The 26,986-nt window shown below is 30.6% G+C and overlaps 1 protein-coding gene across 3 annotated transcripts in view; it reads left to right on the top strand.

Moving 5' to 3' along the window:
• LOC139490179 (protein Wnt-5a-like) overlaps positions 1–26,637 on the top strand; it is a 53,579-nt gene extending 26,942 nt beyond the window's left edge. For all 3 annotated transcript variants that reach the window (XM_071277036.1, XM_071277043.1, XM_071277031.1), the window contains exons 3-5: positions 3,735–3,973; positions 6,167–6,459; positions 23,721–26,637. In XM_071277036.1, the coding sequence (XP_071133137.1) occupies positions 3,735–3,973; positions 6,167–6,459; positions 23,721–24,182 (994 nt within the window). In that variant the 3' untranslated portion in view covers positions 24,183–26,637. The remainder of the gene's footprint in view (positions 1–3,734; positions 3,974–6,166; positions 6,460–23,720) is intronic.
• The last annotated feature ends 349 nt before the right edge of the window (positions 26,638–26,986 follow it).

Raw genomic sequence — 26,986 nt, 5'->3', positions numbered from 1 at the left:
AATAATAATATAGTTGTACTTTCTGAAACTATGGTGCCATTAAAGGCATAAACACAATAATTATACATACATGTAGCCCATCAAATAAATGAGTTACTTAAAAACAAAATTCCTCTAAAAATTTCAAATGAGTGGAACTCCAATTTTTTCTTCGGTTTAAGTTGGCTTCATCAGTCAACAAGTAATGACAAGTCATTTATATTTTATGTGAATTAAACGAAGCTGGGTTTACGTTAACTTAAATGCTAATGACCCCCTCAACTCTAAAAATAAAAAAAGAGAAACAAAACAAAAAGAGTAAATAATAGACAGATGACCATAAAGTATGTCAAGCTCAAAATTATCACACATTTGTATACCATCATAAACCTGCTATCGACTCTATATCCCCTACATGTCCTTGACCATGCTGACAAAAATATTTGGATGTAGAAGAAAGTTACATATGTTCTTACAAGAATTAAGTACGAAAAAGTCAACAGATGTAATCCTTCCAAATGATAAAGAATAAGTCCTACAGGTTGTTCACTTTTAAAATAGCCTGTTGCTTTTATCATAAATCATATGCTTACAAATATTAATTGGTTTATTATATACTTTTGTTGACTAATAATTGTGAGGTTAAAAGTCGAAGATCATGTGAGCTTTAGTGTCTTTTCTTATCTGTTGGACCAGTACACAAATAAACTATTGGTATGTTTTACCTGAATCCAAAATAAGTGCTTAACAGCAACTATAGTTCAGCATGTTTTACTATTTAACGATTTAAAGATTTTTTTTTTACAAAAGTCGAAAAGATTGTCTGCTTACTTCTGTTAAAATAATTTGTTAAAATGATTTTCCTAATATTATATAAAACATTTTTGTGATTTATTTCTAGTGAATTGTGCTCTGCGTGAGTGTTTAGAACATTGAACTTCTATTTGGTTTGCATTCCTTTGTCCCCCTTTCCTCTTTCTGTTAAATGTAGTTGCTGTAAGTCTTGCAATACATTTGGTATTGCTATTCTTTTTAATTTCCATAATAGCACCAAGGCATTTCAAAGAGAGGGAAACTTTTGTTTTTTGAATTGGCTAGTTATTTTGTTTTAGTTTTAATAAATCCAATATTTCTCCCCTTATATTTTTGTGCTTTAGTTACAATTGTCTACTTTTTTTGTTTACTGAAAGTTAAGTATTGGAGCTATTGCAAAATTTATTGGTAAATACTAGTCAACAGAAGAAACGTTACACGACTTCGAAATAAAATTTATCAAAAAGTATTGAATATTAAACAAAATGAGATACACTATTTTAAAAGGCTTTCATTTGGAATGTATACACATATGATAATGAAAATCAAAACTTGTCGAAAAGTAACTAAATTCTGTGAAAACGATCCATAGGGTGCAAATTATTTTTGCGGAAATTTGGATAGAAAATCGACACACAATTTTCTAAGTACTAAAATGAATTTTCAAATTTGTTTAAAATTATCCAATATGCTAATCAAGTTAAGTTCATGTTGTAACTAATGGGTTGAAATATTGTTTTTTTTTTTAATTTTTGGTAAGAAAAGTGTTTTTTGAAATCTCCACAAATGCAAAAAAAAAAAATTTGTTTTTCTTCGTCTGAAATCAATGCCTCAGATATGGAAACAACACACTGTAAATTTGGAAGCTTTCGAATAAGTTTTAAGATTGTTCCCGTTTTTTTAAATTCACTTTACACATACTGTCTATGGCAAATCAATTGATAATGTATACATTTTAACGATTTTTTGTGGGGCCGAACTTTGCTTTACAAATAAACGAATAAACTTTCTAATATAAAATAAAGAATTGATGGCAAACATTGTCTATACCTTAAAATTAGGGGTTGGCATCATTAGTTGAAACTTCTGTTTTTAAAATTGTCGTTTTATGTAAATTTTGTCAAAAAAGTTAAATTTCGCCAAATGACGTCATGAAGACAAAAAAAAATGTTTTTAAACGGATTTATATTTCCATGGTCATTAAGTATTACTACCTTCAATATTGGTCCTATAAACGGAAAACTTCATCTTTAATTTGAAAAAAAAATCGTGTACCGTTTCTTTTGTTGACTAGTATATAAACGTTCAAAATAGATAAAAAGATTGAAAAGAGTCAGGTTTGATAATTTTATAAGCCAAATTTCCTGTCCAAACTATAGTAGCACATGCTTTAAGATAAGGGTATACATGCAGAGAGGAAGGCAATATTCTGTGCGACTTTCGTGCGGTTGAGAGGTTTGGTTATTTGTAGGTCAAGGTTTGTTCCACCGTTTTCTGAATAGGGAGATGCCTGTGCTGGGTCGGAAGTGTGACAGTTGTTTTCCGTTCGTTTGAAGTGTTTGAGCTTTTGATTTTGCCATTTGATTGGGGACTTCACGTTTTTAACTTTCCTTTGAGTATTTGGTATTTGTGTTTTTTTTTACTTAGAGAATTTTATACTTCTTTCAAAAATATTTATCGGAAAACTAAATTTGAATGGTCATGTCTTAACGAGATGGTTTGTCATTGCCCTTTGTATCTAATTATAATATGTCCCCTTTTGTTTCCAAATTAAACATTCATCGAAAGTCATGTTCTTAACATACATCAATATTGCATAATGATATCTATACTTACGTCAAATGTGTATTTGAAATAACCATAGTGTGTAGGCGTGTTTTCAAATTTGATACAGGTTGATGTCTACATTGAAAACACAACGGAACTGGTAATAAATCAGACAATAAAACGTTTATGCTCGAAAGAAGTTTAAAGAAGTTAATTCAGTACAGTCTTCATGGGTTGTTATATTAAACAAGATCATATAAGCTTTCAAAACACATAAAAAGACAACAAGACAATAAATTGAAGATAACGCTATGAGTTTAGTTAATTTTCAGAAGTAGCACTTAACTTAAAACAAAACTTAAGTTTCAATCTATCATGAAATCGGGATTGAAGTAACATTAGCGGAAAGATCAGAAAGCCTTCAAGTGAAATGTACATCGCATATCTTAGTTTCTGTACAACTATAACTCTTTTCATGCATCTGAATTTCTCAAGTTTGGATAAGGATGTAGTGGTTATCTTTAGGGCGGGAAAATAAAAAGGTTAATTCGTCGACAAACAAAAAGTATCTTTCCACAAATAGAAATACAAACAAATATTCACAAATGATAAATGTACCACGCCGTTTGCTTTATTTTGTTATAAAGATGTAGAGGTTGAAGTGTTGAATGACATGACATTGATGATTCGTCTACGTTACTCGTATATCACTTTAGAGAAATGAAGCCTGATAGTACATTTGAAATTAAAATTATGGCGATTTAAGTAAATATTTTGGAAGAACAATGTTAAAAATGAAAGCGTACTTTTTGTAGTACGGTATTCATATACTCAAATTTCAGCAATAGAACCTTTCATTATTATTGCAGCAATATTGAATAGAAGGCACATTTTCATAATAGAGGTAAAAATGCAATGAAAAAACACAGGAACACACAGTTGAAACAATAGAGCTGCTTGGAAACATGCATAGGTTTTCATGTATTTTCTTACAATTTTCATCTCTATCCATTAAATCTGTCCCTTTTTCAATATTGCTGCAGTAACCGTGACGTAGCAAATAATTAAAAGTCAGGAGTTTAGTAAACAAGTTCCCTAATCTTTCATGGAGCTGTTGTTTTCCAAATATATCATCGTATGCTTTATTCTATATCTGTCAATGTTTTCTACTGTAGGAGTCTTGGCACAAATCCACGAATGTTAATGGTTGGAGTACAACCATTTTGTACAGAACTTAGAGAGTTATCTCCCGGACAAATCCGTGCTTGTCAAAATCATCATGATCATATGCCCAGTGTTGGTAGGGGAGCACGGTTAGGTATAACAGAATGCCAAACACAATTTAAAAATCGTCGATGGAATTGTACAACCATAGAAGACGATAGAACCGTCTTTGGTCCTGTTATACAAATAGGTACGTGTATATTGTTTAACGTTATATATTCAAGTATTTTACTTCTGTGAGTAGCTTTTATGTGACTGAGTACATGTGTCACAATGTCATATGGTTACAATTAAGAAGGTAACCTGTCGAAAATTTTAATCCGGAGTCAAAAATAGATATTATGAAAACTGTGTATTAATAACAAACAGTGACATAGAACAAATCAAGGTAAACTAACCCAACTTATCCAAACAATACACAAGCAACAAAACCATTAAAAATGTAGAAAGGTTAATATTATTAAGAGTAAAACAAACGCACATGCAAAGATGGTAGAAAAACACCGGAAACATAACAAATTAACAAGGTCAACCCAATAAAGATAGAAACACAAACAGTAAAATATTACAGAGTATACCATGCAATAATTGAAAAAAATAAGGATGTGCAAAATCACTAAACGTAGTATAGACAACATCAAAACAAAAGAAAAGAGACGAAAAGACGAACAAATATCCTTTAAGCATTATCTAAATGCTGATAACAGACGATCAAAGAACAAACAATACTGATAAATAACAATCAAATGTCACATAATAAGTTTTAAAATGAGTTCACGTCAGCAGCACTCTACGTAAATGTATCATGTTTGCATAAAAGTAACTCAAGTCCTCGCCGCCTTGAACAGGAATTCTCCTCTTTTCTCTAGGTTTTATAATTAAAAGTGATATTGCACATTACACAAATGAATGAAAAACATATCTGTAATAATTGTATTAATTCTTCATGAAAATCACTACAAAAAAAAACGTTTCAAGGTTTATTTTCTAATTTAGTCGCAAGCATACGATGAAGTAGGCCTTAAAAACTTACAAAAAAATCTTGTAATGATATTAACAGATGTCCTGCCGGTATCAAATGTTTCCATGTTGAGAAAAGCAACAGTGCATTGAAACTTGTTTTGCTATGCAAAAAAAGCAACTACGAAATTCTGCTTGAAGTACAGAATAAACATATTGTACGATTTACGACACTATTGCTTTTACTGAACCAATTTGTCTATAACAAATGACAGTACTATACACTACTTGGATTCATTTGACCTCACCAACCGTCATTTTTTTGCACTCCAGTAATGTTATATCAAAATAATTTATTTGACGAATTCAAATCGGACGTGACAGCAGGAAGATGCTAAAATAAATATGTAATTTTTAGAATTTACTATATTCAAACTTTCTAAGAACACTTGAATTCGAAACGAGGCTTCCACCACACAAAGAGACTTGTTCATGTGAAAAAAAAACCTATATCATGATGAAGAGCAAATACATAAATGCAACAGCACTATGGTCCTTCCATATACAGCTTCCGGTTTAAAAGACAATTTTAAATATTAGAAATAAATAGTTTTTAATATGTTATTTGTGAATAGATTAAGACGCTGATCTACAGCATGTTTCAGCAGACGACCTGATGATTTGTTGATTAATGACATTGCAGACGCCGTAACACAATTGGCACGTGCCAGGATTGATTGACGTGAATAAAGAATGTAAATGCACAATTAACTATGCTCTAAATATTTACCCTGTAATTAAAAAACAAAATAAGCTATTTAGTCTTGTAATCTTCTCCTATTGTTTTTGTTGAGCCTGAATAACTTAATCGCAAGAAAAAATGAAGAAATCAGTTGAAAATTTGCACCTCGCAGTGGGTAACACCATATCTGTTTCAGATTTTATACTTTTATATACAGAATATTAACCTCTGTGCTTTCGGATACCAAACGCACGACGCGATGTCTAGTTGGTTGTGTACTTTGTTAAAATTAATGGATTGTTTTTTGTATCTGTTTATATATCATACAAGAGCCATTATATATGTATACATAGGGGGTTAAGTTGGCACAACATTATTACATTTACAGCAAAACAACGAACATAATACAAATGCACAGTGGTTTTATTGCAGTTTATCATCTCAAAGGCACAATGAGGCCTTCAACACCGAGCAAAACCCATAAAAAACCTCTCCCCTATAAGTTTATGTCGACCCCTAGCACTGGCTTGAGCAGAATTCTTTGCAAATGGTTCGAGTAGATTCGGATGCGACACCACAAAGTACACTACAACTAATTTTCTAAGTACCGATAGTCCTTTAATATTATAAAGTGCAATGTTATATTATAGTAGTCGTAATGTCAATGTCTTTCTTTTTCAGCGAGCCGCGAGGCAGCATTTATGCATTCTATATTAGCAGCAGGAGTTGTTAGTGCTATAGCACGGTCGTGTCGTGATGGTGAACTAAGTTCGTGTCACTGTAGTAAAGCATTACGCCCTAAAGAACTAGTAAGGGACTGGATATGGGGTGGGTGTGGGGATAATATACAATACGGGTATAAATTTGGAAGTTATTTTGTTGATCTTAGAGAAAAAGATAAAAATCATCCAAGACTTTCTCCAGAGTTGTCAAGAATGTTAATGAACCTCCATAACAACGAAGCAGGAAGAAGGGTAAGTGTACCATCTTAAAACCAAGTACTATATTTGTAGTAGATAGTGGTATATTGCTATTCACCGCGAGTGCTAAATGTTCATTTGTTAGTACTTATAATAATTACTATGACATAGTTAGTGGAAGACTGTTATTCACCACGACTACTGATAGTTCACTTGTTAGTACTTATAATAATTGCTATTCATTTTATATCATAATTTTCGTACAACTTGTTTTTGAAAAAGATTGCGTATCCAAATTTGTTTCAGTTATCAAATTCTATATGAACATATTATGATGCATTTACACGCCAATTTGACAGAAACCAAACGAAACAAACACCAAAGCACATCTATAGGTCAATATATGATCTTAACAAGTCTCCTAGTATAATAAGTCTAGCTCGAAATCGGCCTGAGTCTAAATCTGGTAAATAACTTTTAAAGAGAAAACAAAAGACCTGTTTAGAATGTTCTGCAGCATTGTAGGCTCAGCATGATATATAGGAAGGACTGCATGAAAGTTAATGGCGTGATATGGGTTTTGCAGGAAGAAACCAGCCATTTTTTAAAGAAAGTTTTGACACCAATAAAATATTCAAATTTTCAGAATCTGCTCAAAAGCTACTCAGTCTGGTTTTTTACACTGGATTTAAAATCTGTTAAAAATGTTGGCATTAACAAATTCGTTTGTAAAATTCAACACCACAGTACTTACTGATTTATAAAGAGATTCCACATCTTCTTTGAAAATAATTTTTCAACATTTGAAAAGGGAGTAATTTTAGCTGCACAAGTGAGAAATAAACGAAGAGTGCTGGTTGTGTGGGCATTGCATTTGCATGAACAAAGTCTATTTATTTCTACATTATTAGATTATAAGAAGTAAACATCACTTTTAATTATGATGAATTTCAACTTAAATCGGTCTTTTATTTCCGATTCAAATGATAATGTTTGAAAACTACATTTTACCTACTTGTTACCTTTGAAATAGAACGTCAGTGATGGGAAGATTGCTGAAATTTAAGTGTAAGCAACGAAGAACATAACATTTTGAGCAATTTAACTTTATCTCCAGCCTGCTTTGTCAGAAAAAAAATAAACAAATCAGTTATGTTTGAAAAAATCCAAAGTAATAAACACTCCCTATATCAAAAGCCATCGCCTAATAAATTCTGCAATTTGCAAGAAATAAAAATTATATTTTCTCTCTTAACCTTGGAACACCTGTATTATTGGTTTTACATGATAGACTAAATATATACAAGTAATAATATTTATGACAATATAATGTTCTTCAAAGAATGTCGTTTATGACACTGAAATGTATCCATTTAATCATTATAAGCAAAGCATGTCCATTGCAAAGCTTTTAGTTTCCAATAAACTATCATGAACCGCATTTTCTATCTTCAAAGCGTAAACGGTGATTACATATAATTATATCAATCTGTAAGATTTTATAACGGTAATTATTAAATTACATAGCATTTATGATGCAAATTTTTGCAGGTGTTACCGTAATTACCGTAAATTATAAGGTAAAAAATGTCGTTCGAATAGGGATGTGAAGAAATCATTTGAAAGTGGAAAACATGTTTATTATGATTTAAAAGCAATATTGATAAATTGAAATGAAGGGTACACCCGAATGTTACAGCAACACAACAAAACAGAACCGAAATAGGTCAACATGTATTCTCAATATACATGTATCCAAGAAAATTGTGCGAAAACCTCGCAAAAACAAGAAAAAAAGGTTTTCTGGTTCTAAATTATGCAAATAATTTCTGCGGGCCTTCTGAACTTACATTTAAAAGTGGTTCAAAGATTTTATGTACTAAAAATAAGAATGCTTAAAAGTGAAAAATGCTTTATTTCTTAAAACGAAAATATGGAACTAGGCGTCATCAAAAACTTTTGTCTTTTGATAAGGGTATCTAGAAAGAAATTCTGGCATGTTCAGCAATATCTTTGATTGTCATATTTTTGAGTATAAAGTAATAATACGAAGAGGTTATGACCATCATTATTCCAAGAAACATGTTTTGTGTTATAGTTAAAAGCAAGGCATCGTTTAGATTACATGAATAACAGTAGCAACTCGCTAAAAATGTTGTTCTACATCAAGCTCAAAGGAATATTTTGTGGGGAAGGATATGTTAAATGTGTGAAAACGTCAGTTTAATTAAAATCATGATCATAGATATAACATATACTTGAGAGTTTATTTGGCGTACAATTAGTTACAATGCAATGTAAAGTTTCCACAGAGACTTGGACTGAAATGGGAAATTATATTGGAAATGATGTTTTTTGTTTGAATTTGTTGTCAGTGCTTAATGATAACAACAATAATATCCGTGCTTAATGATAACAACATTTATACCAATACAAAAGCAGAGAACTAATTAAAGTCATTATAGTTTCATTTTTCAAAATTTGCCTTATCGGAATTCTAGAATATTTTAAGACAACATATCTATAGAGAAGACCTTCTCCATCCAACAAAGCTAATCATGAGTTTGTGTTTTCATTCTCTCTAAGCTTATTAGAAATGAGTAGATAATAAAACAAATCAAGTTGTTTCAACAAGCATCGGCTGTTTCCACTCTTTGATAGGGTTGTTGTCTCTTTGACACATTCCCCATTTCCATTCTCAATTTTATGTGAATGTCCTCAACGATGGTATATTATATACCCATGCTGTCAGTTCTTAATCTAAAAAAAATGCGTATGTATAACTCCACATAAACGGCTTAATACTGTATATTGTTTGCTTCGCCTGTGACATTTCTTATTTACAGATTTGAACTTCGAGACCTTCAAGAATCTGATTTCTATTTCATGATAACAGCTTTTATCTGCAATGATCACTATGATTTTGAAACTGCTTTAACATGGTTATTCTATGGAATTGAATTGATCACGGAATAGGCGACTTTCATTAAAATGTAAAGGGGAGTTTCCTCAAAATCTGGTTCTTTTTAATAGGATTAACCTTTACAAAAAGGAACTATAAATTTTGTCTCATGGCACTGATGTAGCAACTAAACAATAGCAAATCTTTAAGGCTAGTTTTTTCAATGCAAAAAAGACAAAAAAAAAAACAATAATTTTTTTCTTCGAAAATACACAAATTCTGAAGAAAAACATAAGAAAACGTCGCATGACTAGTTTATACACCAGTCTTCGATTTATATGCTATCTTGTAAATATCTTCACTATTTGAGTGACGAAAGCAAAAGTTTGATATTTTGTTAAACAAAACAGTTATAGATATTTGACGGTGTAATAGCACATTCACTGTAAGAAACTTCGTTATCTTTTAATCATTACTGACAGGCAGATTCTCATGTAATCAAAATAACACTTCAGCTGAAATCATGGGTAACGTAATATACATTCCCCATACATTCTCCATCTACATGTCTATTAGCACTTGCATTTAGATCATACTTCTAAAACGGTATTGTTGAGTTAAAACTTTTGTTATAAATTGTTCAAAGAGATTTTAGTTAAACTACGTCTGTACAAGAAAAGCGGAAACTTCACGTGCTTACATTGTACATTCCAGTTAAGTTGAAATAAGAGTTGGCACAGAACAGTCACAATTTGCAGTTTAAGGTTTACTACCGTCAAGATATCGAACTTTTACTTTAAATATCAGTCTGATATCATTGGAACATCATTAGGAGGGATGAAAAATTACAATTATTTTATTGACATAACACTTGTGCATGCATTCTGGAAATATGTCATTTTGCTTCTTAGAAATAACACATTCCCGACTAGACAACAAGCTGTTATAAACATGTTAATTATGTAGAAAAACATATTGTCCTACATGTACTCATTACCATTTCTTTCTATGTTGTTCTGGTCAGTGGTTCTTTTTTTTTAAGTTATCTTTAAGGCTAAGCTTTTTTTTTCATCTCCAGTTGTTCCTTAACATGTATTTTCACTATGATGTTCTACATACATGCTTCTTTATTCTGTGTTTTATCTTAATATTGCATGACTCATTTCCGTGTATATAGTCAACAAAACGTTTACCATTGTTTTTGTAAAATATATATTTTCAGTTTTTAAAACTATAAAATGCCCACTTAGTATTTATTTCTCTGTGTTTTTATTCAATTCATGTCTTCCAAATCATCGACCTAAAACTTGAATTTTTAGACAATTTTCTTTGCATTGTTGCTATCTTTTTTGTCGTCCGTTGAATGCGCTTTTGTTTCATGCGTTATTAAGATGTGATAGTTCTGTGGGAAGTTAACCCAGGAATGATATAATTTAGTATGTTTGATTTCATTTAACCTCTTTTGAAATTTTTTTGTTAGGTTTTGGTATTCAGATATTTGAATCTTAACTTTTAAAATTTGAGTTCGTGTATACACTATTGATTAATTTGCATTCTGTCAAATTTAAGCAGGAGTGTCATTGAGGTCGGAAATATTTTTGATAAATCAGAAAAACTGTCATTAAGGGCAATATTGAAAATGATTAAAACTGTGGAAATCTGTTTAAAAAAACAAACTTGATCACGAAGTTATCGTTAAATTTCTTAGGTTTTACGTAGCAAAATTGGTCTTAAAACATATGATAACCGCCGGATAGCTCGACTGATCAATTAATCCTTTGTATGAAAATTTAAAATCCGTTTTGTCAGTGTAATATAAATTAATTACTAGCAAAGTATGGGGGTCAGACAATGCTTTGATTCAGCATTATTGATCTTAATATTCAGTTAAAATTAAGTTATTGCTGTATTTTTGAAGATGTTCTGAAGTGTAACGTTTATTTTTCTACCAGTCACCTGTGTTTTGAAAAAAAATACCGCTTCCGATAACGCATGCACACCGCGAATACAAGCAATTTTGCTCCATAAGTTTCGAGAGTAAAAAAATGTGAACAAAAAATGAATATGTGAATTTATTGTTTTGTATCTTATATATTTGGCAAAATTGTTGTCTTTTGGTAATATTTAATACGAAAACTGAGTGCAATTTATCTGCCAAACTTTTTATTGTTTTATGATAACCATTTCAAAGTTACGAATGTCTTTGCTTTCTTTCTGTATGTTTCAGTTGTCAAAGTTGAATCGGAATTCTGTAATTGGTCGCATATGGAATATTTGAGTTTGACATAAAACTAACAGACGCAATAGTTTCATATTATGCCTATTATATTCGATGCAACAATAAAAAAAGTACTCTGTTCATTCTTTTGATGATAGTACATTCTTTTGTCTTTATTTTAGTTTTTTGTTTTTGTTTCCCTGCTGATCTAATGAGTCTATCTATTTCCAACTGATCCTTTTATAGTTTCCTCTTACATGTATGTTGTGTTTTTACATTTAGTTTCTCCACTGTCATAGGTTAGGGAAAGGACTATTCGATTACCAACATGATTTACCTTGCAACATTCTGTATATGCTTGTCCCAGGTCTGTGGTTTGTAATTCCGTGGTTGGCGTTGGCTGTTGTCTGTCAGAAGTTTGTTTTGTTTATTGCTGTATCTGGACGTTGCCTTTTTTTCGTTTGAATTGTTTCACAATTTGCCATGTCTCCACGGTAGTGGGTTTGCTCATAGTTAGGTGAAAGACTCACGGTTTTCTACAGGTGCTTAAATTGCTTTATTTCGACTCTGATGGATACGAGTCTCTGTTTGAAAGATACAGTGGGAGAATCTCGCTTACAAATCGAAAACAAACTGATAATGCCATGTCAAAATACACAAAAAATCACATACAACAACATACAATATTGACAATTAAAGACTGCAGCAACACGGATCTAACTTAAACGGTGATGGGTAAATCTTAGGTGATTAAAAGGTGAGCAGTTCCTGCTCCACATGTTACATTCGTCGTGTAAGGTGCACGTTGGTAGCTTTACTAAATATACTAAAGTCATATTAAATATCGTGTTAATTTTTCACCCTCCTTGGTACTAGATATTATTTAGGTATATGTATCGTTATTACGGGGAATCGAATAATTGTTTAATGTTCACATTTAAACGTCTCCATGTTATTTACGAGACAGAAAATGATAGCAAAACTCAAATTCATTTTTTGATAGGTTTTATAAATGACTACCGCTTTTTTTTGCAATTGGAGGCTGTAAGTCAAATATCAGCAAAAAATTGTTTTAATATCCTATAATATATTTTTCATTACTATAAAATCATTTGAACAGGTTTGATTTGTATCTCTTTGATAACAACTGACAGACATCTGTTATGCTACTCAGTATTTCAGGTAACTTAAGACTTAGCCAAATTAAAACGGTGAAAAGCCCTACAAGACACTTGTATGTAATAGAGATATGTAATCTTGAATAAGCTGGAGGTATAATATAGGTGTTAGGAAAGTGTTATTCTTACTTACAAAATAGTAAATAATTGTAAACTTAGTGAAAAAAAAAACCAATGTAATGCAATCTCTTGGTTTTATTGCAAACTTTAACTCTAAGGGATAAAATTGATAATGTGATACAGTAATTTAGAGATTAAAATCTGAAAATATTTCTCTAAACTTGATTCTTTGAAGTATTTATATATTTGTTTGTAAAACATTTAATAGATTTTATGGAGCACTAAACCTATCTTATATTACAAATAAGTACGGTTTAAAACTGTTTTATGATAACCTGTTTTTATTTGGAACTTATCATTAGATATTTCACCTTGAACATTTTTTATCTGTCATAAAAATGCTAATATCCCGCTTAGTACTACATTAATAGTTTTATGTATTTTAACATATAAAATTTAGAAAGGAAATATTTTTGTGGCATGTTATTTAGGGGTCTTTTGAACATGTAGCTTACTATACGGTATTGGTTCTGAAAATGTAAGTTTTAATTATATAATGAATATGCTTATATTTTATTTAATATTCAACATATTTTCCAAGAGAAAATGTATGTCAACAATATGTAGAAGTAAAAGGAATCAGTAACTATAAAAGTTTAAGCAAAATATGACGATGTGAAGGAGAAAGACTGACTGACCACTGTCAAAAAGACAAGTTTTGATGTTGGACAGCTCTATAAAAAGTAGAATAACAAAAATACCGAACACCGTGGAAAATTCAAAACGGAAAGTCCGTAATCAAAAGGCAAAATCAAAAGCTCAAACACATCAAACATATTGATAACAAATGTCATATTCCTGACTTGGTACAGGCATTTTAAAGCCTTATGTAGAAAATGGTGGATTAAACCTGGTTTTGAAGCTAGCTAAACCTCTCACTAGTATGACAGTCGCATAAAATCCCATTATATTAACAACTATGTATGAACAAAACAAACAGACGCTATAGGTAAAAATGTCTAAAATATAATGATTAATGCTAAAAGATCTAAAGTATTGCAAAATATAAGTGAAATTTATGAGTATGATCATTCGTCGAAAGTTTGAAAAATTCTTTGGAAAAAAACGGATCAACATCACCTCCTCCCCAAAATCTTTCTCCTTTTGGTTATCTCTTGTCCATTGCTTTAAAATGAATAACCGTTATGCATTGGTCTGTTTTAATTGTGAGATAACTGACACACTATACGAGACCGAAATCAATAGTATTCATTTCTTTAATCTTAGTATTGTTCAGTTATCAACTCTGCATTATTTATGACTTGTCAAAAGTACTTAGTTATTATACCACACGCAAATTTGCAGATCTTTATAACAATTAAAATATTATCTACGAAGAAAATGACATTCTGCAAGGTTAGTTTAACCAGGTTGATAATTATATGTTTTAATTGTGTAATTGTCGGTTTTAAACTCTTAAATACACTATAAATGCATTGTATAACATTCTAAATTATCAATAACGGTTTGTCAGTGAAATTTAAAAGTATTTTTTTAATTTGAATTTCTGTCGAAGGAATTCACTGTGGTGTTGTGTTATAAATGATGTTGATTATGGGGCGACAATTTGTTATATTTTTAGAATGGGGGAAGGGAGGATTTTTTAAAAAGTATTCAAATGAGAAAACAAAGGGCCAATTTAAAGCTTACAAGCTCAGAGCAACTCACTAAATGGAAAAAGCGTACCAATCAATGTGAACTCGCAGGTTATTTTAAAATTATTTACAACACTTTGATTGAAACATTTGTGCACTATAGTTGAAGAAAAACAGATATTTCTGTAGTTGTCAAAAGATCTTCAACATTTTTTTACTTCCATTAATTTTTACTGTCTGCACTCGGTATTTATTAGCAAAAAATTGAAAAAAGGAATCGAGATAAGAATAAGAAGTGTTTCACAATAAAACGATATATTTTTGAATCAAGCTGAAAATATCGACATATCACAAGAAGAATTTGATAGCATTTTAGCTGTGATATTGCTCTAGTAACACAGCGAGAAGAACGGTTTTATTATTTTAGAACCAGTTAAACTTTATAAAGTTATTAAATAAAACTTTTTTTAATTGAAACTATTTTCCAATCAACATCTGATAGATTACATAACAGAAAATAGTCTGAGACATACTGTGCATGAATGTATGTCGATCATATTACACTTAAAGGTTTATACTGTCTATTGTATGCTTTCTAGATATATCACAATACTTTCTGTAGTAGATTTTCCATGCCGACCTTTATATTTCAAGTGCCAAGTCAGGAATTTGACAGTTGTTATCCATTCGGTTGATGTTTTTGAGCTTTTAATTTTGCCATTTGATTTGGGACTTTTCACATGTTGACTGCTGTACCCCTATTTTTGACATTTTTACCTACTATGTCTGTTTGTTTTGTTCACACATCGTTGTCAATACCATAGAATTTGATGCGACTGTCATACAAGTGAGAGGTTTAGCTAGCTATAAAACCAAGTTTAAAATGCAGAAAATGACTGTACCAAGTCGAAAAATGTCAGTTGTTATTCATTCGTTTGATGTATCTGAGCTTTTGATTTTGCCATTTAATTAGGGATTTTGTTTTTAATTTTCCTCTGAGTTCAGTTTTTTGTGATTTTACTTTTTCCTATGGTGTGTGCACTTTCAACGAGGATTGTATTGCCATGCTAAAAAAGTTGACTGTCATACGTGTTTTAATGACAATCCCATCTTGCCAATGCTGGCGTTCCGTTAGGTTTTGACCTCGCAACTGTTCGCTTACCATGACGTACCGATATCATTACTAATAAAAGTTTACTGTCGTACGTTTTCAACATGACTTACCGCTCTCATAACTCTTTTAAATGTCTTATCGTACTGTTCAATTCCTCATTTTTCGGAAAGATATTTACAATAATAGTGCAGCTTTACCTACATCGTTCCTTGACAAATTTATTTACTTTATCCACAGGCGAGTTCATGCCTATCTGTGCAACCTTTACTAGGGAAAGTCAATGAAGCAAACATACTGTATAAATATGACATCTTTTATTGAGAATTAATCTTTAACTCTCAGCTGGTTTCATGATTAAACATAAATTTCATTTGTGAGTTTGTATTTAATTCATTCACCTTTTTATGTACTAATATGTCAAAGTCTCCCGAACATTTTTAGTCATCTTTTATTAAAAAGGAAACCGTTAAATATTGCCAAAAAATATTAGTATATTGAAAAAATACTGCATAGATAAAAGGGATTCAATGCATGCATGGAGAAAATGAAAGTATATACCGCAAAAACAACATGAAAAACTAGAAAATATAGGGCAAAAAAGCTTGAATCATTTTTTTGCATCGATACGATTAGTATAAAGATACTAAATACAAGTATTTGTAACAAATATTGAAAAATCTTATTATAGGTTTTAATATCTACAACTTGAGAAAGTTTTTTTTTTAAATATTTGAAAAAAACACCATTGCAAGTTTTTTCTACTGTACCCCATGCAAAATATTTTTCAGATTTTGAAAGAACTTGTTAAACTATAATACTGTTAAAATATTTCATCAGTAACTTTATGTTTTCAATGTAAAGTGTTTTCTTTTATTTCTTAATTATCAGTTTGCTTTGAGAATCAAATGTATATCTTCTGGGTTGTATATTACTCTACCACAAACTATTGTTGTGATAAACTTGTAGCCAATAAACTTCCACTTGTAATTTTTTCAATGTTTTTTTTCAGTGTTAAAGTATCTTTTTATCGAAGATGTAGTTTAAATAGGTTTCACGAACGTGTAAAAGCTCGAACATATATGTATATAAGCGACTTCAAACCGATGGACAAAAACATGTTATAATAAATCTCGGTGGTTGATTTCAAATGTTCGTTTTTTTCTCTTTTGGAACGGATGACTTATACGAAAAAGTAGTCAAATTGTTAAATTTGAAACCGAAGAACACGCAAGAAACAAGAATTTTCACCTCAATTGCAACTATTTTTTCAGCAAAACTTTTTTTGTGCGAATAACTACACTATAATTGATTTCCATTTCGAACTTACTTACAAAACTGTATTTTTGGCAGCTTTAAACACTTAGATGTGCAACTAACAAATAATCACAGTTCTTGACTGTTTTTGCCATTAATTAACTTTGTTATAAATCTAATTACTGTCTTCTATGATAGGTCGGAAATAGAACTTTCAATGATGCAATACGTACTTTGTCATGGAATTATCATAGCTCGCCACCAATTTAGAAACATCCTTAGATAATTGACTGATGTCGGATTTTGTTGATTTTATAGTTCAAATGGTTTAACGATAAGATGACACTATACTTTCTGGTAATGGTGGTAATTACTTTTACATGTCTCATAAGAATTTTTGATATTTCTACCTTTTTCGTACTTGATCAAACAACTGTAGCCACCTCTTAGATCATCATCGGTGCGGTTTATTTTTAATGCAATTTCCATATTTTTAAAGATATAATTTCTTTTTCAATATGTAATTTATGAGGATCAAAGATTTTCTGATAATTAATAGTTCAAGATACCACCGAAGGGCCAATAAGTACTTACTAGATGTGGAAAACGTAGGATTCAAATTTGACAATTAATTTGAAGATTTATTTTGCCGATCAGCCATTTATTCGATATGGAATAGGTGTTCATATAAATGTGCTTTTTAAGAAAAACATGTAGATTTAAACGATAATATTTCATTTTTATTCGAAAAATGGTTTTAAACCTGAATTGCACTCCTACATTTGAAGCACCACAATTAAAAAAAATGAAACATACTCGATAAGATTGGTAAAAATCGCGATCATTTGAGTACTTATTTTGATTTAAATATAAAACAGGGTTACGTCAAAAGTTTGAATAAAAAATTATACAAATACAAAAAATGTAAAAAAAGTTTAATTAATAAATTGAACTATCTTTACATTTTTCAAAATTGCATTTTAAAGTTGCTTGGTTTATTATTCAATAAAAAAATAAATTAGATGTTTTATGTTTAACCGACGATTGCCTCAACATTTAAAATGAGATACACATTTTGGAAAAAAAAGAAAGAAATAACATTCCTCTTCTCATGGATATGGTGAGACTGTGCGAAAAAAGCTTCTTTATAAAGTAGTTTTAAAAGCATTTGAATGGATCTTATTCAAGTTATATACATTTATTAAACGATTGGGTGGTTTTTTCTTAATTCCACAACCGTCTTAGTGTCATAACTAACATGCATGGAAAGTGAACAAGTACATATTTATATTTTATAAAGGCAAACTATTTATTTTTAGGTTCAGGAATTTCAAACACAATTTTTATAGAATTGAAATTGATTATAAGAAACTGAAATAATTTGATATAGATAACATATAATTTATTTTTCAATTTCTTATACATGTACTAATGAAGTGTCATTTCTAGTGATTTATATCAATTATGAAGAGGTCTTTCACATTCCTATACAAATTAAAAGTCGAATAAGCCATTAACACATTTAAAAATTTCCTCGTTTATGGCATCACTGAAGGCGACTTGAGTCACCGATGTTTTATTTTTCATGTCAACACTGATGGGTGCAATTGAAGGATCAGGGTCCGCTGACCCTTGCAAACAAAATACCATAGTTCACCTAAAGTTTATTACTGGTTCATTAGGAAAACCCAACGGACTTAATTAATAAGCAAACATATCGTGAATCTACCCGCTCGAACGGAATTATTACTTTTCCATATTAGAGTTTATTACTGGTTCATGCTGTTTTGCATTATTTTTATGCTCCTCGCCGCATAAAGTGTAACCATTGTCTGTTCGTACAAATGTCCAAAAATCAAAAAATAGTGTCCGTTCCCTTAATTAAGTTAGCCTCAACTACTAGTATATGTTATGAAAGTTATACACAATGCTTAATACCATATAACACGGATCAAGTTCAAATCTGAGTGGCTTCACTATTACTGGTAGAACTACATACCTTTATAACGTTATATGCAATCAGGGCATCATCTGCGTCCAATGAACACATTATCCATTCATTTTCAATGCCTTAGTTGTTTCTATCGTTCATGGTTTTTCCACCGCCGCCATGCAAGCGTTGTGTCATTCATTACACAATTTTCACGTTCATTCATGTCTTATGGTTAAAGTATTTACATTTAATGTTGATGAATTTCGTATAGTTTTAGGTTTAAACAAAAGATATAACCAAACTGTTATTACATATGACGCTTAATATCAGACTTGTTCAATGGCTTTTTACGCTAACACTAAGGATATAACTCGAATATCACCGCCCATACCATGTGTCTATGGTTTCGATGAATTATTTGTTAAATGTCGTAACATTATTATTTTGTAGATGCAAACTAAAGTTAAAGAACTGAAACTCATTTTAGATTTATGAATTTCGAACAGCGGTATACTACTGTTGCCTTTATTAAGGACGTAAATTTGAATTACAATTTGTTACTTTTAAATTGAACTTTTCCCATTGTTAATAATATTGCACTGCCTCGCCGTCCTCTTGAATAACTGGGTCAATTTATAAAATATGAATCGTTTAAAAACATAGTGTGTAACATTTCCATCGCATTGCTTGAAATATGAGACAGAAATGCTATCACAAACGGAGAACCAGGAACGAGGGAATAGTTTCTGTAAAAAAACATTTCATCGACTTAGTATTTAGTAAAAGTGTATGTAACAGTGCTAAAGCACTGACTGTAATTGTGCAGATGATTCCCTTGGGGACCACATCAGGAATTTTAATAGAACTGATTGTTATTGCATTTAATTAAATGTTAGAAACTATTTTAATTTTATGAAGATATATGGATTTTTGACAAGGCAGGAATTACTTTACAAAATTTTGCACTAAAATAATCTGCTTATCTAATTTACCAATTCGTTGTAAAATGATTTAGGAAAACCCAACGGACTTAATTAATAAGCAAACATATCGTGAATCTACACGCCCGAACGGAATTATTACTTTTCCATATTGAAATATTTGGATGTTAGCTCAGAATAGATTGTAACTTCAATAGTTTCCCCGATGTGCTCACGTACAATTATCTTTTTACAGATATTAAAAATTTGTAATCATAACTTTGATCACAGAAAGGAAATTTTTACTTTGAATATGCTCCACTTGAAAATTGTTTCATAGATTGTAATAAACCGGCTGTAAAATTGGCCTATTTTGTTATAATATGAATTCCAACTATTGTAGAATCAAACAAATACAAGAACATTTGTCGAAGGTTAAAGATAGTATCACTTTTGAATTAAGTATTATTATAGTATCACTTTTAAATTTAGTTTTATTACAAAATACAGACAAATACACCCCAAAAATTTGTAAAGTCAAGCTTATTCTTCAAACACCGATATATTTTGACCTTATGTTGGTACAACTGTAAAATAAGAATTAAACTTATTATGCACCAGTGAGTACTATGATGGGAAATTCATTAATTTATGTTATGAGGAGAGGCTTGATTTATTGTTTTTTTTTTTGTCAAAGTTGAGAGAATTCACTTTATACTTGCACCATTTTGAAACTCATAAAGTCTGAAATTTACGACTTTTTCAATTATAGACTGGCTATCGAAAATCTTATTTGGCAGTATACTAAGAAGAAATGTTTAAAATGTGAACATCAAGGCTTTGATTAAACATCAAACGACAGGAAATATTCCCACATGTGTTATCGGTGCCTAAATCATAGGAATACCTTTTTCCTATATTTTCATAACTTCGTGTTTTTGTTGATACAAAAACCTTTTGTATTTATCTGCATTTCAATCTTCCGTAATAGTCATTAACTCATTTTGAAATATTCCTTAACATTTCTTAACTTGTAAACTCATAAATATGTGACGTTGTATTCTTTAGCTATTTAATACACGAAATATTTTTCAATTAATCCTCAACAGACTTCCATAATTTTTTTCAAATTCCTCGATGATTGTTGCTACTATATAGGTCCTGAATTGTTATATAGCTTGTCAGGTTTTCTCATTCATGGCATGGATATGTTTGCTTTTGGTTAAGGTGATTCCAAAAAGCGGTCTGGACACACCAAATTTATGAAGCGTTATTTCCATATTTTTGCATACATTTCTTATAATACAACAACTACGAATGCGTGATATGGAAGGGAGAAGCTTTTACCTTTTGGTCACTAATTAAAAAACTATGTTTGATTAACACTGTCTTCATGCTTTATGTTCAATCGTCATTAAAGTGAGAGGGTTATCGCTATAGAACCAGGTTTAATCCACCACTTTCTACATTTGAAAATGCCTGTACCAAGTCAGGAATATGACAGTTCTTGTCCATTCGTTTTTGATACGTTTTGTTATTTGATTTTGCCATGTGATTATGGACTTTCCGAATCGATTTTCCTCTAAGTTCAGTATTTTAGTGATTTTACTTTTTTTTATCGATAACTTTGCGATCGTTGTTGTGGTTTTGTTCTTTTAACATATAATTGTTTTGCATTCTATGAAATTAAACAAAATGTATTTAAAGATGTTCATGTACAAAGGCATATTGAACTAGATTGTTTGTTTAATGGAGATTCATAAAAATGAGAAATCATTTGAATAAAAAAGAATGATGGTAACCATAATGGTATATAATTAACCACCATTCAGATAGTTTGAGTAAATGCTACACAGACACAAATTGTAAAATTGTTTGATATAATTTTGTTTGATTATTTTATTCTGCCAAAATGACACATCATGGACATGTCACTACTTAACACAAAAAGAAAACCGTAAAGCCTTGTACAAGTTTGTTTCTGAAAAACCAAAGAGCTATTTTATTTTAAAACTTGTTTTGATATAACGATATTGTTTGTTTTTGAAACTTATGCAAAGATTCAAACAGCCAACACATGTTGTTACAATGTTAAAACGGTGACTGGCTATATTTCAATCACTTTATCACAAGAAGTAGAGATGGCTGACTGAAGATTAAAACAGCAATTGAATAATAGTATAAGAATGCATAATGATTAAAGTAATCAAATTTAATCTTCCGTACGATGCAGCAGTTCTGTAAGAATTATGCACTAGTAAACTAATTTTTATCTGAAAGAGTCATTTTGATATAAACAGCCCATAAAGACTGAACAATAAAGTGTAACGTCAATGTCATTCCTGCGGTAAATTAAGTACTGTTAAGACACTTCGCTTGCAGTCAACTAAGACCTGTCCAGTCTAGTATATTGAGACTGTTCATTAGTTGTTATTAACTATATTCATCAACATTTTACTGAAATGTATAGAAATATACGGTACTGTTCTGACTTTACTGCAAGAAAAATGCTTAAACAGTACTGAATTTGCCGCAGTGGAACATTTTGAAAATTGATTCAAAGACCGAACATGACGGAATAATATGTTAAACAGACTTTTTAGATGGTGTTAAGATAAAAAAGACAAAATAATTTACCAGTGATGTTTCATACTAATATAGTCTAACGATAGACAGCTGTCATTGTCTTCGCCGTTCACAATGTTGTATATTGTTCTAGTCAAGATATATTTTTTAGACATATACATATTTGTCTACGTTTTTGCACCTTGTCTAATGCTGTTAACCAGACTATTTGGTTATTCTCAGACTGAACGGGTTAAATCAAAATGGTTCTCTATCCAGGATAATGAAATATTTATCGACTTCGTAGTCTAACACCTGTAGAAAAGACGTCAATTTTGTCATAATTTAACACAATTTAAATCATACATTTCGGTTTTAAATATCTATAAAAAAAATTATCTGCAGCGTTCCAAAAAGTTCAATTGGCAATAAATTATTGCCCTGAAGACAGGTTACACATAATGATGAGATAATTATATGTATACTTATGAATTAACATTTTTGGTAAACAGAATGAAAGAGTGCATAAAAATACACCACTTACATCATTCACAAAAATGTCGTTTAAATCAATCAAACTATAGTCTATCTTGAAACAATCATGACATTAATCGCTTTGAGCACGAATCATGCACAGTAATTTAAATTATACAGAAAAAGGTAGGAAAAAATCTTTTTAAATCGTAAAATATTATTGTGTAAATTCAGATGACTTAAGTTGAATACTTTATTATTACCAACGAATAATACCCTAGCTTATTGATTAAGGATATGAAGACAGTCGAATGCTTCCTGCCTTTTATTTTTTGTGTCCTTGGTTTTAGTTTTGTAACCCTTATATTTCATTCACAAATACAACTTGTTTTTTTTTCTTGATTGCATAATGCAAAGAAGTGCTGCATACTAAGATGAGCATAATATCTACGTGTAACATACAAAAAAAAAAAAAAAAATCTGAAATAAGTAGCTTTCAAATTTTATAATAGTTTATAAATGCTAATATTAGGAATTAATGACATAAATCAAGCTGCAAATTTGATTTGTTTTAATTTTATGCATACTTATTGTTATAAAATTGTCACGAAGAGCACGTGTATTCGTTGCTATTACGTTATTATGAATGATATAAAACATTTGGATTAAAGACAACATGATGGTTGTTTACTAATCAGAACTGGTTTTTAAATGGTTAACATGTTTATCTTTGGCAATATCATCAATTAAAAAAATGTTTAACACTCCATATGGTTCAGCTTTTTAAATCCTTCAAGGCGGTACAGTATACTTACATTGGGGACGGTTTTGTTTCAACATTCATTTATAATTGCAATACACACCGATAGTTTAATGCAAAGCAGAATGGACAAAGCTTTGTTCTTGTGAGGATATCATTGTCACTCGTGGTGCATGCTATCTATTCAACACTTATCTGTTAGTGTATCTCCTTTATATAATATGCAAAGGCAAAACGCAAGATCATCATTAGAATAAATCCATGCTTTATTTGTATTTTCAGGCAGTTTATAATTATGCCAATGTTGCATGCAAGTGTCATGGTGTATCCGGATCATGTAGTTTGAAAACTTGTTGGCAGGCATTACCGCCATTCAAAGATGTTGGAAAAAGATTAAAAGACCGGTATGACGGTGCAGTGGAAGTAAAATTCAATAAAAGAGGAACACGATTAATACGAAGGAAGAGACGTTTTAATAAGCCAACACAAGACGATTTATTATATGTAAATACGTCACCTGATTATTGTGTGGCCAATTCAACAACTGGTTCTTTAGGGACCGTAGGCAGGGAGTGTAACAGACTGTCCGAAGGAATGGACGGGTGTAGACTTATGTGTTGTGGTCGAGGGTACAATACATTCAAACGAAAACTAGTAGAACGATGCCAGTGTAAATTTCATTGGTGTTGTTATGTTAAATGCCGGACTTGTGAAAGAATAGTTGATATTAACTCATGCAAATGATCGAAAAATATGCAAAAACAAAAACAAATGTCCGCCTCAAATAGGCTATGAGATTAGAATAAGATATGGTATTCCGGGATGCAAATGATGAGGTTCTATAAAAGATTTGAAAGGCATTGAAACTGTTCGGAGTTGCCATTTGCGTAAATGTGTTCGACATGTGTTAATGTATAGAACACATACAAATACCACAGGAATATAAATGAATGCAAATCATAACAGTCTAGTTTAACATGTATATACACTTATGTTCTACCTCTTTATTTAAGATCTTTACTACTACCATGACATGTTTTTTTCGTAGTTCTGATGCATATTCGCTCGTATAACTGGATTCAGACTTTATAAACTACCACACGTATATCGACCCCTTAGATAATCGATAGAAACTATTCAAATGAAAAAGGCCAGTTTCCTATGGTATAATGAAAGAATGATCCCCGTTAACATATGAACATTGTGGTACTTGTATTTGATTGTCGAAAGTCCCTTAGATAAGAAAGTTTGTCCTGTCAGTAAAAAAATGTCCACCTTATAAATAAGAATGTTGTAAATAGTTCGTTTGTATATAAAGGTAAAGTATTGTTTTATCTGCAGGTTCATCGTATTTCCCTGGATCTTATATCAGCCTTCCCTAGTTAAAACTCCATGGAATGGAAGGCTATTTTTACAGTTTCCTGATCAATCAGAACAATCAAGTATATCAAAGACATCTAATCGTAAAAGAAATTTAGAATCTGAATAATAGAAAAAAATACAAGTGGAGCATAACATTTAGAGCAGATACCCTTAACTTATTAATATAAAATGCGGAATTTGTCCTTATTACAAACAATTCATCGTCATCGATCCTGAGTAATACAAATACAGTAAAGTTTCCAATTAGGCTGAATGAAAATCCAATAACATATCAATTATATAAAAATGTTAACTGGACATTTTGTTTTAATGAATCTCAATGCTTTTATGATAGGAAGTTTTATTCGTGATGTTCATCAAATGTTTTTTTTCTAATTGTGTTTATATAGTTTCAATCTTGTTTGTAGATAATCATATAGAAATTATTTATTTACGCAATGTTTTTTATGAAACTTGTTTTTTTATATATTGTAACTTGTTTTGTTATATTTGTTATATTTCTATGTCATGTAACTGAAATATGTGAACAGTGATGGTGAGTGTTTTCCAATACCCACTTTGAAAGCATCTATCCGAAGTCGTACTATGTATACAAGTTTATTACGTGTATACGGATACACGAAATTTGTTCGCTAACGTACAACTTTGTTACATTGCAATACTATAATATCTCGTAAACATTCTGGACTTAAGTTTAACTTCCATCTTAAATTTCATGAACTATACTTTATTCTTAAATATAATACAGCTTATAGAATTTAAGTAAACATCATGATGCCTATTTGATGTGTTTTGCAGTAAAATGAAAACAAAAATTTTGAAACTAATTTTCATTGATTTTTATCAAAATTTGTTCAAACAGTTTATCGTTTTAATGTATTTTTGTAGATTTTCGATTTACTGGAGTTGTACCACGAAGTTATAGTATGTTAGATGAATGAGAGCGATATTGAAGGCATCTTTCATAAATTACATTTGACGAAACTTGATACATATTTAAAGATTTAAATTAAAATCATTTAACACTGAAAATCATGTACGTGTGACTGATATGGATCTTTATTTGCATTGTAAATAAACTCATTTTTCATTCCTCAACATCGTGTGAGTTTTAGGCCAAGATTGATTTGATTTACTATTAAAGTTTCCTTCAGGTTCTTACGATTTTTGTATAATTTTATGTATAACCTCTTATTTTTTTAACTGTCTCAAATACAATATTAAAACCAATCTATAAGAGAAAAATGATATGAAAAGAAATTATAAAAAAGTTAAACATAATATGATATGATAATATCTTAGTCTATGAATATAATAACGAACTTTAAAAGTGTCATTTTCTCACAAATCCTTCATTTTTTATGAAGAAAAGTTTAGATTCAAACCAGTTTTATCGGCACAAAGCTTCATTTGCAAATAAAGTTAGTATCAGTATAAAATCTGCACTTTCATCAATCGATAACATCCTGCCATACGAAGTAATGAGTTTCTGTCGGCACTATTTCTGCAACATTAACCAATATTCATACGCCTCAGGAGGAAGTCTCAATCTCCACTCAAAATGGACGAGACAAAAGCACAAATTATCCAAAAGGTTGTTAATGTAATTTAACTTGACTGTGAAGTGATTAACTTTTAAGTTGAGGATTCAATCGGAATTAATGTGATGAAAACATATCTAATTTAGCAGTTATTATGTTAGCATTGATTTCTCTTACTGATGTTGTCCCGACAGAAAATAAAGTCTGTATTATAGAAAATCATTCACTATTAAAAATTATCACCGACTGCAATAAATTGTTAATTTTGTACTTAATAGTTGTGTTTTATTTATGGTAAAAGTCCTACATTTGTTGAAATATTTTACAGGTATCACTTTGAATGGTTATTGATGTTCTCTGCACTGTTCTGTGTTGTTTAAATGTTTTTCTTATTGTACTATTAAAAGAGAGTCGTGTTATTGTGGTTAGTGCATCGGACTACAAACACAAAGGTTCCTGTTTTGATCCCAGCTCGATCCGGGCAGAAAATGTCAGGGACTTAATTCATGGCTCTCCCCTGACACCATTTGCAAGCATGGTCTTGAGAAACGACGATAGACCGTCAGAAGGGGACGATAAATGGCTGACCCGTGTTAAGAGAGAGCCAATTCTCTTGCATGTAAA

Source organism: Mytilus edulis, chromosome 1, assembly GCF_963676685.1.
Source record: "Mytilus edulis chromosome 1, xbMytEdul2.2, whole genome shotgun sequence".
Lineage (NCBI taxonomy): Eukaryota > Metazoa > Mollusca > Bivalvia > Mytilida > Mytilidae > Mytilus > Mytilus edulis.
This window is presented reverse-complemented; position numbering and strand designations above follow the sequence as displayed.